Source organism: Ascaphus truei, chromosome 3 (genome assembly GCF_040206685.1).
Source record: "Ascaphus truei isolate aAscTru1 chromosome 3, aAscTru1.hap1, whole genome shotgun sequence".
Lineage (NCBI taxonomy): Eukaryota > Metazoa > Chordata > Amphibia > Anura > Ascaphidae > Ascaphus > Ascaphus truei.
The window spans coordinates 88,067,056-88,083,966 of record NC_134485.1 but is presented as its reverse complement, the minus strand read 5'-3'; the positions used below and the strand labels follow the sequence as shown (position 1 = coordinate 88,083,966).

The 16,911-nt window shown below is 40.8% G+C and overlaps 1 protein-coding gene across 1 annotated transcript in view; it reads right to left on the bottom strand.

Moving 5' to 3' along the window:
- Positions 1 to 15,694: 15,694 nt before the first annotated feature.
- Positions 15,695 to 16,911, bottom strand: part of MPO (myeloperoxidase) — a 28,789-nt gene continuing 27,572 nt past the window's right edge. Inside the window, exon 13 of the mRNA XM_075594557.1 lies at positions 15,695 to 16,400. Within this exon, the coding sequence (XP_075450672.1) occupies positions 16,378 to 16,400 (23 nt within the window). The 3' untranslated portion in view covers positions 15,695 to 16,377. The remainder of the gene's footprint in view (positions 16,401 to 16,911) is intronic.

Here is a 16,911-nt window from a genome sequence, read left to right as displayed (position 1 = left end):
GTGTCTGTAAATGTTTTGCGAGTATTAGCAGCGCTGAATGGGTTAACCGCTTGAATGCCAGTGGAGCCTGCAATGCATTTCAGAGGAATGCTGCTTCTCTTGGCATTCAACGGTTGAAGTACTAAAGATTCAGAGAAGTAGCAATAAATGCATTTTCTCTATTGCCCTCAGACTGGTTTCTTTTCAGTTAGTTACAAAATCTATGTGCTGAATTCCAAGCAAAAAAAAACCCCAGAGTGAACCTGTCCTGTGTTGGAGATTACAGCAAATGACACTGTACTCCAAACACTACGGGGAATAAGGTTACATGTAAGTGCATAGTCTATGCATGACGTTATAAAGATACAATGACAATTTAATAAGCAGTGATACATTATATTGCAATATTATATAGACAGTACATTGTTAGATGTTGTACAAACATACATTAAGACCAGATATGTCCTTGGTTCTTACACTTTTCTGTAATGTGACATCTTTAGAACATCTCTGGTGGAAATTTAAGTAATGATTAATCCACAACATTTTTATTTTTTTTAAACATGACAGCGTGACACAATATCTTGACGTGGTCAGAAGAAAAATTTCTGAGTGGAATAATACAATATCAAACACTTTACAAATCATTTTTTATTTTTTTTATTTGACCTCTCAACTCCAGACAGAGCCCTGCATCATATATAATTGTATGTGTAACTGCTTACTGCAAAATAGGCTAACGGTCTTATTCTGCATAGACTGTACATATTACCGCGCTCCTCCCTATAGAAGTTTGCTGCTGGTAAAAAGATAGACTTTACATATAGAAAAGCAAACAGAATGATTCCTGCGCTCCTACCAATTAGGCTAAAATAAAATAGTAATCTCATGAATAAGGGTTATTTAGTTAAAAACCCTTTGGCCAAGGAGTTATAAGCCTGCAGCCAACGTCATTGGTAGGAGCACAGGAATCGTTCTTTTTGTTTTTCTTATTCTGCATAGTCTGAAGCAGAAAACTCCCATTCAAGTCCAGTAAATGTGCACTTTGGACCACATAGAGTACGCCCCTAATTCAGTTTGGACATCATTTTCAAAATAGTTTATACTGTTTCATGTTAGGAGAAAAATAGTAGAGCTATTTTTTCCCATAAACACAAATCTGTTTGTAAATTTAAATGTCAATGTAGTGATCCTTTATAGTCAGGACTGTCCCGTCCATTAGGCGAACCTATGCGACCGCCTAGGGCGCAAAGGTCCTAGGGGCGCATTAACAATAATTGCACCCCCTGCAGCCCCAATAGCTACGCCTTAGGCACTTGCATGGGTCTGCCGCCTGTGCCTGCCGACCTGCTTCTCCTTCAGAATCCAGCGTCAAATGACGCCGCAGATGTTACCAACGTGACGTCGCACGGCGTCTCATTACCATGGTAACGCAACGCCATGACGTCATTTCACGTCACAGTTGCCATGGCAAGAAGACGCCGTGTGACGTCGGTTGTGATATCTGCGGCGTCATTTGACGCTCAATTTTGAAGGAGACGTAGGGCGGCAGAACGGAGGTGGCCGGCACAGGGAAGACACAATACAACTGGGGCGAAAATGTTAAGTTTCGCCTAGGGCGCGTGAAACCCTTGCGCCAGCCCTGCTTATAGTACAACACAATATAATCACTATACCATCTATTCTGATTTACATTCTAGTTTCGTGTTTGGATAATCTGAAATGTTAATTATTAGTGAAGATATGACATTCCTCCAAAGCAAGAAAGAACCGACGAAAGTAATTAAGATTTATATCTAAAAAAAAGTTGAACTGTTTTAATAGTTCGACATTAATGCATATTCTACCAATGCTAGGAATGTGTGCATGCATGATATTCATTTTCTGTACGGTCTCAAAAACCACTCTGTGTAGATTATACTACTGTTTATTGGGAGACAGCGCCACACACTGGTGATAACTAGAATGACATAGCTATAGGAAAAAGAGAAATTCGAACAAATCCAATTTCATGGCTGATGTTTTTTAAATCCTACTTTTATTAAAGTGAGTTCAATGTAGGTGGTCCTGTATTATACTCTGATAAATATCCCCAACAGCAACTTGAAATAGGCTTGTCTTGGAGTGACAATAATTGCTCTAGACAATCTTGATGTGTAATTATCTCTAACTGTTTTAGTCTAGCACTTTGGATAATAAAGTAGTATTACTGGAATAATACAATTGTATTGGATATACTGTTTCAGACATCTTAGTGTATTTTACAATTACATAGCATTTCTTTTCCATGGACACAGCTGAACAGCTTAATTAAATCAATACGCGTGAAAATAACATTGTACTGTGTGGTAAAAGTGGTGTAAGTTTAAGATCGTAGAGCAAAACCTCTCCAAGTTACATTTCCTGTCACACGTTTATTTATATGTTTAGAGTTTCATATGTAATGATGAGAAATCGGTACATTATATATCTGTAGATTAACATTCTATGCAATGAATCAACATTCAAATAATACTAATACAATTAAAGTATATCTTAGCTGCACATATTTTAATTGTTTCCCATTTTAATAGTGTTGTTTACATTTTAACCAAACAAGTTAGATACAGAAGCCAATGTTGAATTTGTACCTCTTTCACAGATCCCCCAAGCTTTCTTCATTCAACCAGCATGTCATGTACTGGAGTGGTTACACCACAGACAAGATTTGTGGGTAATGGCATGCAAATGTCCACCCTGGACACGTTTAGCTCTCTATACATTTCACTTGGAGTTCCTAGAACACATAACAATGGATAGCTAAAGGTGGCAAGTCCAGGATGCTCATGCAGAATCTGTGTCTGCGTTTTATCCATGTTATTACATTGGAGTGAATGAAAGACTTGTGGGTACCTGTGACATATGCAAATGCACCCATGAGTTCTTTCTCTTGGTTGTACATTTTGTGGGTATTTGTCACTTCTAATTGTATCTAGTTTGTAATTGGTAGATTTTGACATTTAAATATGAGAAATGTATTTGATATGAAAATAATTGTGAATAGTAATTGCTGATTTTGTTTATTTATGATAAATTCATACATACTATTATTATAAAAAATATTGTACTGAACAAGTGTCAAGTCCATCTCTTACAATATGAGTAAACTATGTGTACTTAAAGTACAATTTAAAAGACGTTCGTCAGTTCAGGTTTTTTTAATTACACATAATTACCTTGCCTTCATAGGCCGCGCTTATAGTGCGTGCGACGTCGACGCGGCGGATGACGTTACCCGTTGCCATCGCCACCCGCGAAAGTTGTGTTTCACTTTGCAGCGACGTCGCAAGCGACCTGGCCATTGATTGGTTCAGAGGCTGTCACATTTGGCGACAGCCTCTGAAAAATCAAATTTGACCGGCTTCCAAATCTCGCGTCGCTCCGTCGCGTCACGCTTACTATAAGCGCACGCGACAGCGGCAATACATTTGTTTTGCCGCGATGTCGCGTCGCCGGTACTACAAGCGCAGCCTTAATCTTGATGACATATGCAATATTTTAATTTCCAATTCTTCAAACGTAAGAAACATTGATGATAACTGAGTTACTTTAAAGAAGTTTCCTAATGAGAATGGCACTGTGTGTAAAGTAGGATTAAATCATTTAAGACCCAGTCTCAGCTCACTGTAACATTAGGTTAGTTACTTGTTTTTTTTTTTTTAGTTAGTTATTCAGGTACCATATTATGTATTAATTTATTCAATAGCAATATTTCAAATTGTTTTCTTTTTGAGTTATTCTTTATGTATTTCTTTGTTTATATTCACTTCATATGCACTTAATTATATCTTTTAATTCATCGATGAGTCACCAAAGAATAAGCATGAGGTTTACTATTAAACACAAACATTTTGTTTTTAGTTATAATTGTTTTTAGTTTCATCTTTTCTATTGCCTGTAATTAGGTTTATGCTGTGTTAGTCTTGTGTTCTTGTAGTCTGTAGAATTATTAATATGGTTATGTGGATATTATTTAGTTTTGTTTATGTCATATGGATATAGTTTTGTTAACATTGTATGACTTTGATCATTGGGTATATATCTGTTTGAACTATTTTCATTGGGTCTCCTTATAGCCAATGACGGTGGGCGTTTTCTTCTCTGCCTGCTCTTGTAGCAGGGTGCGGATTCCGACCTTAGTCTTGGTATTGGAGTTTTTTTGTATGATTGTTTCAGCTTTGCTTTTTTCTTTTTTTGAACCTTTTGTTGCTCCGTTCCTTTTCTCTCCCAGAGCAGTATTGATGTCAGGGGATAGTGCAGATCAGTGCGCATGCACTTTGAGATGTGCGCCGTGACATCACTACGCTGTTTTTGGCACAAAACGGAGCGCAACATTTAGGTTTAAAAAGACTGCAGAACGCCAGTGATTTTAACTCCTTGAGAAAGAACATAGTTCGAAATGCGTAGGAGGTTATCCTCCATTCTTTGGGTATTCCAATAAATATTTTTTGCATCAGTTGGATCCTCTCCTTGCTCTTTTTGGCTCTGCACTACTCCTCACTTCTCAACCTTAGTTACTTTAGCCCTTTGGCACCAAACATTAAATAGCAAATTCCTAAGGATAGACATTCATTGTGTTCTAACCATTTATGCACACTGTTTTGTACCCTGTAAGAATAAATACAAATTAAAATTCACAATGGGGGACTTTTTGAATACTAGTTCCAGTAAAAAGAATTGCCATGCTGCAACAGACTAACTCGGAATGGAAGGAAATACCTATGAAGAGACATAGGTTAAAAGAAAGGCCCCTGGTGTAGCACTCCCCACGATGTTGTGATTGTTTTATTAATATGTAATTTTTATTAGTAGATATTTAAAATAATATTAGACTATACAACATTAAAGGTCTCAATGGAACCACTTACTCAATCCGTCTCTATCGGATACATATATAAGTAATATGTTCGTCCGTAATATGTGTTCCTGTAGGAACAAGTATATGTTCACCTTTAATCCTGGTGCAACCAGATAACGGTAGAATCCTTTTGTCTTCCGAAAAGCGAACAGAACCCCTATATGGGTAAGCAGCAATAACTAAGTGCTGGTATTAACCATTACTGCTTTTCCTAAATGTTCGCCACTAAATAGAGAGCGTATGAGTATGATAAAAAGAGATTTAAAGGCCGATTGTTAGATTGATGTGGCTTTAATACTAAACAACATTAACTTATAGGGTAACTTACTAGTGACCCCCTAGTGGAGCAAACTGCGTTTAGGTATGCTCTTGTAACCTACAATGTCAATATATACTGACTTTATATTATTTGAACAGAATGTACTTTTTTGATGGTATTGATGATTAGAATAATAACCTTAGTAAATGCCAACATATATAGTAGATTGCTGAACAACAAAAAATGAGTGGGTGTATGATTACTTACCATATGGTTATCAACCATATCAGGGACACCAAGAATTAGAACCTACAGCAATCTACTATATATGTTGGCATTTACTATAGGGTTGCTGGATAATGGTTTATGGGAAAGAGCACTATTATCCAGATCTGAATAATAGGGATTTTGCCCATTATTGAGTGTTTGGGAGGGGGGGTGGGGTTGTTCGGGGTAGAGGGGGTGGGTAGTAGGTTGCCCATTGGTTGCCAATGTGGCTATATATGCCCCCATTGAGGGCATAGGTAACCACAATGACAATCAACAGATAGTATTATAGTATTGTATTTTATATTGTATTTTTTTTTCAACTTCAAATTTTATTGGGTTTTTTCAATAGGCATAACAGGCATTTGTACATTTTGTCACGTAAACATTCTTATATAAACGCCACGTCCATGCCTCCTGACACACAAAACATCACCATGGCTAGGGAAGAGAGGGGGAAGGGGAGCCCTGCCAGCTTCTTCGTTTTTGGAAGACACTGTGCTTTATCTTCTTCCATCCGGCGGATCCTCTGACATATCCCCCAGTTTAATAACCAAGCCTATCCCTGTGAGAAGACCCCTTGTCCGTCCCTATATGAAGCTTAGGCTAGACCATTCCGTTACATTCCCTTACCTATTACTTACGATTTGAAGGAGAATGCACTTAATCCTGTCAGAGCCAAACGGTAGCATTGCTCACCCCTAGGATGTCCGTCTGAATCAATCAAGGCAGCCAGACCTTTTTGGAGATTTGGGCCAGAGTCATTAACTAAACATGTCAACTTCCATCTGGCAGACAAACCAAATTCTGTTCCGAATCTTTTGAATAGATGGAATTGTGTTTTAATTCCACAATGCTGCGATCTCGCACCTCATAGCTGTTGCAAAATGAGCAGCTAATTTATTCTCTGCTCTGCTCTGGCTAACCAGGGGTCCAGCTGTATTTCGAGGTCCAAAATCCTCTGTAGCCAAATGCTAATTTGTTTCTGTAACAGGGGAGTTATCCCTGTTCAGGTAATGTACCTCTAATCCAGCAGTGTGGTGGTTAACTGCTGGTAGTCAATTAACAAACACCACCTGCCTGATTAGATGGTTTAGAAAAGCCTGTCTTTTGAGACAGGAAGTGAGACTCCTTAGCTCACATCTGAGCTGAAATTGGAGACACTTGTCTTGAGCCCTGCCAGAAGAAACAGCAGAGCTGCTTTCAAGACACAGGGGAAACTTCTAAACCGGAATGCTGACACAACCTGAGGAAAAGGGAGCTGAACCAGGGACAGAGAAGATTTTCCCTCCAAACCACAAGGAACAGATAAGACTTTCATTTATGAGACTTTCTATATCTGCTTATTTCATGCTATATGTTTGGGGCTGGGAGACATGCTTATCTAAGGGAGTTGTGAACTGCATAGTATTTCACTAGAAATACTCCCAAGTGAATAGAAGCTTTGTTTACCCCTTGTTTGAATGGTTTCCTGATGTTAAGGAAACAGGCGCAATAAAAGGCTTATTTAATTTCACTATGATCAGTCTCCCTCGCATACCTCTGTGAGCGTCCGCCTACATATGGTGTCAGAAGTGGGACGAGAGGGGGTTCTTGAAGTTAAGGAACCTGGAGTTTTGGCTGTGAATTTTTTTTTATGCTTTTTGCCTACAAACAGTCTGAGCAACGTAAAAAAAAAAAAAAACATCTCATGCAGCAGAGATCATAGTTAAAGTGATACACACCACTGCACTGAAACTTACAAAACCACAGATGGACTCTTTTCCCCAATCCCAAGAGGAGAGAGAGAGAGACTGCTGAAGCAGGTAAAACCTTATTTGCCTATCAAAATAAAGTGTAATATGGTCATTGAAATAGGGGGTTTGCCTTCCAGCCATAGTCAGGGTTCAAGAAGGGAGTTAGCCCTTGAAAGGGATAGTCGTTTGTTATTTTCAAATGTTTAGCTGAAGCAGTAAATACAGATGGTGACCCATGAGCGGTACTGATTCTGCAAGTAAAGGCTGCCACACCGCATAGGACTACCAGTTGTGAATGGAGTATATTTAAAACCAGAGACAGCACATAAAACACAGACAAAGCTCAGTTTTAGCACATCCAGTGAAAATCATACACGGTACAGTGCCTAAATATATATGTATAAATATCTATTAAGTAAAAAGTGAATGGAGTATATGCAGAAAAATGTGAAAATTGATGCAAGACTGTGCTGAAGCAGGGGAATTTTCAGTAAACAAGTGCTGAGGTTAAAATTGCCTACTAGAAAAAAAGGAATTGCTGAACTGTGTAAAAGGTATCCCAAAGTGTGAAGAGTGAATGTCATAATACCCAAAGTTGAGACTGAACTCAAACAGAAAATCACATTATTTGGCTGAAGCAGAGAGATTGTACCTAGCAAGTAAATGGTGTAAAGCAAACAGAAGTTTTTACCTAGCAACTGCACATTCAGCATACCTAATGAGAGATTATACATAGCAAGTAAATGGTGTAAAGCAAATAGACGTTTTTACCTAGCAACTGCACATCTTGTATACCTGATGATAGAAAATGCATGCACAGGACTGCTGATATTGTAAAACTTACCCAAGAAAGAAAAAGTCTACAGAGATGCCTGTGAGAGCTACGACCTCTACAAGCAAAATATGCCCACCTGTAGGACTACCCCAATTGGGGGTTCTAGCAAATACAGTGGCAACAGCTGCAATAGTGCCTCCTGAGGTCAGGAAGAAAATTACACCTGATAGCCTAAAAATGGAGGACAAGATGCAGCGTTCCTGTAATGAACCCTACCCCACGGAAGAGTGGCCCTTCAAGTCCAATAAAGAGGAAGACATCTCTTACGGGGAACCCGAACCGAGTCACAGCACAAAACACCCCAAGAATGGTGGGGGTGCCTGAACTTGGCACGAATCGAAAAGACCGCTCCCTTTGACGAATATGATCAGCAGGAGAAAGAGCGGGAGCAGTGGATCACCGAATATTTCCGTCAGCTATTACAGTTGCAAGAAAAGCCGGGTGGATCCAGTGACGCTGCTAAAATTTCAAATGAAGATGGAGACCCCAGTATCCCTGAAGGGACGGTGTCATCCAAAACAAAAAGGCGGAAAAAGAAAAAGAAAAGCGGTTCTTCATGTACCGTGGAAGGAACAGACACATCCGCAGATCCTATGGAGAAAAAGGGGGACCGAGATGCCCTGCAGCCTAGAGAAAATGGAGAATTCGTCCCACGGATAACCGAATATCCAGAGGGCCCAAGGCAGAAGTCGTGTACCCCAAAGAAGTGTATGTCCGGTGCCAACAGTGAGGAACCCTCAACCAGTCATCCAAGGGAAGCGGAGCCGGAACCAGTGAGTGACGATTCCTTGACCAGCCCTGAAGACGCCCTGAAAATTGCCAGGCGTGACTGTGATCTACTTCGAGAACAATTGAAACTTGAGAGAGAAGATAATGCTGAGTTACAGAAGACGGTGCTCGCAATGTACTCTGAATCTGGAGCAGAATTGAACGATCTCAAGACTGAGCTAGATACTGCAAACGCTACTATTTCCGGCATGGATGAAAAGCAAAGCCAATCTGATAAAATGATGACTAAGCTGAAGCGGAAGTATGAGGAGGCACTAAAGCAGATGACAGTCTTTCAGCAAGAGGTTCACAATCTTCGCGTAGAGCTGAATGCCTCACAACAGAGGTCAACAATGTCCGGACAGAGGTGGACGTATCTCAGAAAGAGGTTCAGACACTCCGCAGAGCACTGGATGCCTCACATCATGAGACCAACAGCTGCCGCACAGATCTGGAAGTTTCCAGAAAGGAACTACACAGTCTCACTGAGGAGCTGGACATATCTAAAGAAACTATTGTCAATCTTGATACAGATCTCAAAGTCTCTCAGAAGGAGCTTCAGACCCTCAACCTAGAGAAGAAGTCTCACGCCAGGAGACTGTCATTCTCAAAGCAGATGTGCGTAAATGGAAGGAGGACTGCAAAGAGGCCCTGAATAGTACAGAGACTGAAAAAGGTGAAACTTCAAGATTAAAAAGAGAAAACTTAAAACTGAAAGAAGAAAATTTTCAGTTGACAGACGAAGTCAAGGAAAAGAATGAAAAGCTACACGAGCTTAAGGAAATAAATAGACTTTTGGAAGGTGAGAAGTTTGAAGCAGAGCACCGACTGCAGAACCAACTGCAAGGTCTGCGTATGCACCTCGAGAAGGCCGAGGAGAAGCAGCGAACTCTGCAGGAAGAAAATCTGCAGGCTGTTAAAGAAATTCAAGTGCTGCAGGAACGTCTGATGACCCAGTATGTCCCCGCAAAGCAGCATGAGAAACTGAAGGCTACCCTGAGCATCACCAAAGCATCGCTAGAGGCCAAGCTTAGAACCCAGGTGGCCTGGCACAAAAGGGAGCACAAGAAGGTCCAGAAACTAAAACAAGTAACTGTGGCCCGAGCAAAGAAATTCATAGTGCTTCACAATGCAATAAAAATGTGAAGCAAGTTCAGAGAAAGCAAAGCATGCAGATAAATTCCCTGAGAAGAGACTTGCAAGACGCACTCAAAAAACAGGGATCTCTCGCGGATGAGATTACAGTCCTACAAGGACAAGTATTGACCCTGACTAAGCGTCAGTATCCCACAGCCTCAAAAACCCAAGAAGACAAGGGTACAGTGAGAGCTGGGAATACCGCTCATCTGAAAGACAGGGTTGCAAAATTTGAACCACCTAAACAAGCACTAGCAAAACCTTCAGCCACCCAACAGGCAACAAAAGAAGGTACACGTGCTGAATCAAAACCAGAAGAATCCTTAGCTGATGAAGCTGGAAAGATGGGACATTCTCTGGAAGTGGGTGTGGAATTGCAACTTAACCCCAAAGAGGCTGAACTAGCAACCCCATTGAGTGGGAAAAGGGCAGAGAGACAGCTTCAAGAGCGGAAAACTCAAAGGGCTGTTTTTAAACGCTCTGCAACTGCTGCCATACAGTATGTCTACAATAAGACGAGCACCCGACGCGAGGGAAATCTCATGACCGCGCACGTAGCAAAAAGACTATACTTAGAAAAAGTCCTCCTCGAGCGACTGAGGAGTGCTGATCTCAAGCACCTTCAGGAGGAGACACGAATAAACTGGAGAAAGGGCTCCAATACCAGCAGGACTGAGGGTTCTCTTCCTCCATCCACTCTCATTCAAGTCACAGAGATATCTAGAATGAGAGTGGAAGGATGGGCTTTGGCCGTGGCAAGCCCGAGCTTCCCACAAACAGGGGAGGTATGTAACAGGGGAGTTATCCCTGTTCAGGTAATGTACCTCTAATCCAGCAGTGTGGTGGTTAACTGCTGGTAGTCAATTAACAAACACCACCTGCCTGATTAGATGGCTTAGAAAAGCCTGTCTTTTGAGACAGGAAGTGAGACTCCTTAGCTCACACCTGAGCTGAACTTGGAGACACTTGTCTTGAGCCCTGCCATAAGAAACAGCAGAGCTGCTTTCAAGACACAGGGGAAACTTCTAACCCTGAATGCTGACACACCCTGAGGAAAAGGGAGCTGAACCAGGGACAGAGAAAATTTTCCCTCCAAACCACAAGGAACAGATAAGACTTTCATTTATGAGACTTTCTATATCTGCTTATTTCATGCTATATGTTTGGGGCTGGGAGACATGCTTATCTAAGGGAGTTGTGAACTGCATAGTATTTCACTAGAAATACTCCCAAGTGAATAGAAGCTTTGTTTACCCCTTGTTTGGATGGTTTCCTGATGTTAAGGAAACAGGCGCAATAAAAGGCTTATTTAATTTCACTATGATCAGTCTCCCTCGCATACCTCTGTGAGCGTCCGCCTACAGTTCCCATAAAGGGGCTATTCGAGGACAGGACCACAGCATGTGAAACAAGTCCACCGGCTCTCCACATTGCCTCGGGCAAAAGGGGGAGTAAAACGGGACAATTTTAGACAATTTTAGTGGAATGAGATACCACCTCAATACCTTATATGAGTTCTCCTTCAATGTTGTACATATGGAACTTTTGGCCACTGGTTTAAAAATCTCCATCCAGTCCTCATCTTCTAGGTCTCGTCTAGGTTTGACTCCCATTTGGAGGTGGGTGACTGTGGTGTGGTGCTTTTGGACACTATTTAAGGGCGCTGTGTAATTTGTATTGTATCCCTGATGATTGTGCTTGCACCGAAACGTTGGAGCTCTGTGACAGTCTTCATTCATTAAATGACTTTTTTTGCAATAATCCTCTAGCATCTCTTTTTTGGTTTTCACGGACCCCTACTTGCTTATTACGCTGTTGCCCTGACTAAGTTTTCTGCCTATAGCACCCATGCCTTTGCTTATGTAATTTTGTCCCCATTGACTAGGGGCATCCCAAGTTGCATTGGTCCTGATTCTTGTTGTTTCACTTGACTTTGTCAAATAGTTAAAAGCATTTGAACACAGTTTGCACAGAATTGATGGCGCTCACACCGCTACCTTCCCTGGCGTTCTCCGCGTCTCTCACGATCAGCTCCCGCTCTTCCGGGTTGTATCCCGGGATGATAGGCAGAAGCAGAAGACAAACTATGTCAGCGGCCTTCTCACAGCAGCTCACTCTACGTGTTTCATCGATTTGCGATTTCATCAAGAGTGCTTCTTACACATACTAACTGCCTTTATAGTACATAAAGTGAAGTGGTATAGGTAAACTGGGGTGCTCCCTTGCCACAACAATAGCACAAAATGACAGGTAAATGTACAGGTAAACACGGTCTAGAAAATACCAAACCAACAAATCAGATCTCGGTATGCTGCTTAGCCCGAAGAGGATCTTCCCACGATCCTCATATAAGATATGCAAAAGAAAGAGACAGGGGGGGCGCAAACCAATATCACAATAAAATATTGATAATAAATAAATAAAGCAACGCAATGAAATCACATATGGATAATAGGGGAATAATCAATATATGTACTCACACGGCCATGTGTGGTACCGGCTTTCTGTAAAGGTATCTTTATTCCTATGCTGCTCCTTCCATGCAACAAATCACACAGTCTAGCTTCTGTATCTTCCACCCGTGTAGCCTCCCAGTGGGTATATAATGGAAGACAGCGCCACAAGCAAAAATGTTTAAATGTGAATTTATTTAGATAAAAGTGAGTAACAGTGTGACTCACATGTAAATAGCTGCTCTGAGACCACGCCGCCAGTCTCCCGCTCTCCGGTGCAGTGTGCTCCTGCTCCCGGCGTGCGTCCGATACACAGAACTGCGATCCCGAAGTGAAGGCGTCAGCTACGGTGTCCTCGTGCAGTCAAAACGCTCCAGGTCCAGGTCTCTGCATGAGCTGTGCGTTTCTGATATGGTAATCCTTCGTCAGGCTCATCAGAGCCGCTATTTACATGTGAGTCACACTGTTACTCATTTTTATCTAAATAAATTCACATTTAAACTTTTAAATGGCCTTAGAAAGGTAGTACTTGATAATTGGACTATGCTAGAAACGGATACGAAACTTGCTCCATATATGAAGTTTAAACCTCGTTTTTGGATACAAAAGAAACAAAAATTGAATTACCTTTTGGTGAACAGAGATCCAACTGGCAATTATATACCAAATTCTTTCCACAAACTTGTTTACGTTCTCTTACTAAAGGATGTTTTGTATGTAGAGGGTGTATGACGTGTCACAATGGTGTAATAACAGGCACACAATTTAAACATCCTCATTCGAGCAAATAAATTTGGATATAACATCATGTCACATGCCAATCCTCTTCAGTCATCTACTTGATTTTTTGCCATCGTGGACTTGTATATGTAGGCAAGACAGACAGGACACTCAGAGAGAGAATAAATAACCATAGATCCAGAATTCACCTTGCCTTCTTGAGAAGAACTACTGAGAAACCAGTTGCGAAACATTTAGTTCCTAAGGGACATCAGTTGGTAACTTTACGCTACATGAATATTGATTATGTAGGAACTCCAACACGAGGGGGAGATATGAAACGTCTTCTCCACCACTGGGAGGCCCGGTGGATATTTCGATCTTGTCACAGTAGCTCCACGGGACCTCAATGATGAACTCTTATTCTTGTTTCTTTACATAGCATTTAGTTGTCAGAGTTGTCAGAGGAATACCATGCAATATTCAGCTCATTTCAAGGCATATTACAATTATAGACAATATATATCCAGCACTAGTAGTTCTAGTTATGGGTACAGTCTATTATTTGCATTTAACTAGATAGGACATACTGTATGTGGTTCACATTAAGACAAAGGATTATTTAACTTTCCACAACCTGTATCAAGTTGATGTATACATTTACAGTAGATATTTTTGAATATTATGTATATAACATTTGTTAAGTTTTTTCTGACCAACAATATAGTAATCTTTGATGTTTTGGAGACATACTGTAGTCCCTATTTCATGGATATTTTGATTTGAATTTATATGTATAAGTGGATCCTGGACTATGACTTTGAACATTTGGATTACAGAGGTACCGGTAGTGGCACCATCCTTAGGTTGCTAACATGACTTAAAGTACACAACTATGGTCCCTCTCTTGTCCCTACTCCATAGACCACAGTGCTGTCCATAATATGTGGAGTCATCCGCTACGTGACTTAAGGCAGTGTGGTATCCTATTGTTTTCAATGTTTCATTTACCTCACTGAAATCAGGATTGGTCAAAAGTCTTTTGAATAGCATAAACTAGCATTGGTTTGTGTTTGCATAATCTAGGACCGCATGTCTTTGACAATGAAGGACTTAATGCTCCTTTATTTATATGTGAGATTATATTTATCTCTAGTGGTCTAATGCAATGTTTGCCGTTTAACGATGGTATTAGGATTGGTTGACAATTGCACAAATCTGGGACCACAAATTTCCAATGATTTAAGTTATATTGTCCTTCTACTAATATATGTTGCTGCCATTCTCTAGTGGTCCAGTGCAATGTAAATCTCTTCAGTTGCATCCACTTTTGATCATTTTTACTATATTCCTCGGTAGATATCCACTCTACCAGACTATATCCCTTTTTGTACAAGTCTATTCTACTCTATAGAGAAAGTTGAGGTCGATAGGGACACAGTATGTTTATCCATCCTCAGAGTTATTAATGTATTTGCTATTTTACCTTATAGTGCCTGTTTATTTCAGGGGCTTATATCAATGATGGATTTGTTTTTTGTTGCAGTTTTATGTTTAGGAGTAACATTGCACTCACTGACGCTTGTGTTTAGTCTCTAGTTAGTTATGTGTCAATGTTAGCTCTGTACATTTAGATTTGTTTTAAACACTGGAATAGGACACATTAATAGCATTATATCACACTACTTTTTACTGATATGTGTGTTTTACAATTACTATGACATGGCTGCCTAGCAATCAAACATTTACATGTTGGCGCCACAAACACGCGTTGTTTGTTACGGGGCCACACCCACTCTTTACCCTATTTATTACCCTATTTAAAAAACATTCTTTACCTATTTGAGCATCCACGTTCTGGATCGAAACGTCAATCACCTTTTTAATACATTTTTCACTTTATTATATCAAGTCCTCTGAAGTGCCATTATGATCTACCTTTCCTGGATGAACTCTACATAGTATTAGCAGCACCGGCTCGGGTGCAGGGCGTGCACGCGAGGCAGTACCTATGAAGTCATGTGAGTGCACCTTTCCCTTTCTACAGACTGCTCTGGAGCCAGCCAGCTCACTTCTCAATCGGCCCCAGGTAGATGGCCCCATGAAGGTATGCCTTTCCCCACCCTCCCTCACATCCTCCCACTCCTTCCTCACATCCTCCCGCTCACTGACTGGCATCCCATCACTGGCCTGCCCCAACCCCTACTTCTTTCCCCTACCGTCCCAGGCCCCACCAGGCAGCATCAACTTGCCCCTGATCCACTGCCTACCTTAGTCCTGCATCACATCAAGCCCTCTGGAACGTTGACACATAGGCTGTCATCCTCCCTCAGGCCTCTGCCAACTTCCACAGCTTCCTACCCCCCAGTCCAGTGGTTCTGCCTACTCCCCACCCCCAAGCAGAATAACTGTGCCCTTTATTGTGTAATTGTGGGGACTTCCTGGAGGGTGCTGTTAGAGGGGGCCTGCTGGAGGGTGTCTTGGTAGATTCCTGACTGTCTAAATATCGTGGTCTGTCTCTGCAACTCTGTTGAGCGCGGGCAGGCCGCATGGCGACACCTTGTGGGCCGCAGCCGGCTTGTGTACTTGATAGCCCTGGGCTAAGCACTCAAATATGAATAAAGAACAACTATTATGAATGTATACAGAGAATAACTTTTTATTGGTGGTAATTCTACACATTTTAACACAACACAATGAAAGGATTTTAGGAGCCTCACTGAGAGAAATATAACACAGACTGGTATAAATAAAGATGGTCTAATGTGATATGAGATATGAATGCTTTCTTGTCCTGACAGAAAATAGAATAAGGGAGGACAATCAGGAAGCAGATTACACAGAAAATATTGGGGTCTATGTGCTAAACAATTTTGGAGCAAAATGTTCAGTTGGCTCCTCTGCGCCTCAATGTAAATCAGTATTGTCGTTTTTTGCCGTGTGTGTGTGACAGGTTGCAATGTGGGACCATCAATTGGAGGAACTAGGGAAAAATAACATGACGCACAGATTACAGTGAAATGCATGAAATTGTGAGCCTCTGTATACATTTTCTCGCTTTTCTCTGCGTCTCAAAATGTGCCATTTCTAAGGTGGCAGAAACATCCTAGTTTAGCAAACTGTTGCAGATGTAAGAAACATGAGCAATACGCTTGTTGTAGCTTGGAGCATGTGTGTTAAAACAAACTTTTGCATACGTTGATACAGGGCCCCAGTTATGTATATTGTTATAATGTTACATATTTTAAAAAGATGATTATATCCCAGATATATATTATGATAGAAGGAGGAAGCTGCATAAAATGATATATTTTCTTCTGCATTGTTTACATGGAGAAATCCTCAGGTTCTGGAAATCAAAAACAGGAAAATTATTTGATCAATCTACCCATACTCTCTACACCCAAATTTACTCTAGAACAGCTAATGAAATGTGACCTACTGTATCGACCCAACCCTAACTTAGTTTACACTATTAGTCCCAACCCACAGCCTCAATCCCAACTCAAACCAAACTCTACAATTAATGGCAACTATATCTGGATCACCACGCCAACCCTAACATGCACTAAAAAAATGTATCCCAAGCACAAAGCATGGACTGAAAGTCCCGAACTGTGCTCACAAAACAGTCCTTTGTATTCCTGATCATCACTTTAAGCTGAAAGGTCAGTTCCACATAGGATGAAGGTGAACGAATATTGGTGATATGTTTTAATTTGTGAAATGCAGATGATTTGTAATCATAAGGATATTGTTAGCCAAGCGCCTAAAACTAGAGGATAATAATTATCTGATAAAGTACATTATTTGGTCAACTAATTTTCTTTGGTCAACTAATTAGACCCTTTTGCTGCCAG